The 703-nt window shown below is 57.3% G+C and overlaps 1 protein-coding gene across 1 annotated transcript in view; it reads right to left on the bottom strand.

The window, feature by feature from the left end:
* Positions 1–335, bottom strand: part of CWF19L1 (CWF19-like 1, cell cycle control (S. pombe)) — a gene marked incomplete at both ends in the record, with an annotated part of 9,506 nt that extends 9,171 nt beyond the window's left edge. Inside the window, 1 exon segment of the mRNA XM_009069933.1 lies at positions 232–335. Coding sequence (XP_009068181.1) covers positions 232–335 — 104 coding nt within the window.
* Positions 336–703: the final 368 nt, after the last annotated feature.

Genomic DNA, 703 nt, shown 5'->3' with positions numbered 1-703 from the left:
TCCCTACTCCCCTTGGTACTGTGTGCAGGGAGGGGACAAACAGCACTGCCAGAGCATGACAGGAGTAAGTTTCGTCCCCAAACAAACCCGTCCTTCCCTCCCATATGGAGTTTCCCTGCTGGAGCGTAACTGCTCTAAGCTGACAGGGCCTGTGGGTGCTCCCTGAACTCAGAAGTGGGTGATGAAGCAGTGCCAGCACCTCAAGGGACACCACTCTCCCTCCCTCCTTACCTTTCTTGGCCCCTGTGCGGTACTCGTCCCACTCTGCCTCTGACGTAGAGCCAAAGAAATTCCCCACGCACAAAAGCATCTAGAAATGCCAGATAAATGGACAGCTGCCATTAGACGAACGACAGGACACACAACCACTGTGCTGCATTATCACAACCCTGTGACAGGCTCCACCAGAGCAGCTTTTGGTGTTCTGCGGGACAGAGGTTCCCCTGCACTGAGCTGATGTCAAACACATCGGTGACAGACAGATGCTCACAGCTCCTCCCAAAGCTTTGGTGTGGGACAGGGAGGGACGAGAGGTGCACAGGAAGAGTGATGGGACGGCACTACAGGTACATCTCCACCACGTGAAACCCACCGAGAACCACTCCTGTGTCACCCCGGGCAGGGTGCTGCCCTCGGCCACCCCTCACCCATGGGATGGATGCAGAACCCCCCGGAACGGCCACGCTCCGGGAGAGGAGCAGAG

This window comes from Acanthisitta chloris, unplaced genomic scaffold, assembly GCF_000695815.1.
Source record: "Acanthisitta chloris isolate BGI_N310 unplaced genomic scaffold, ASM69581v1 scaffold932, whole genome shotgun sequence".
Taxonomy (NCBI): domain Eukaryota; kingdom Metazoa; phylum Chordata; class Aves; order Passeriformes; family Acanthisittidae; genus Acanthisitta; species Acanthisitta chloris.
Note: the sequence above shows the minus strand (reverse complement) of the source record. Positions and strands in the feature narration are given on the sequence as shown.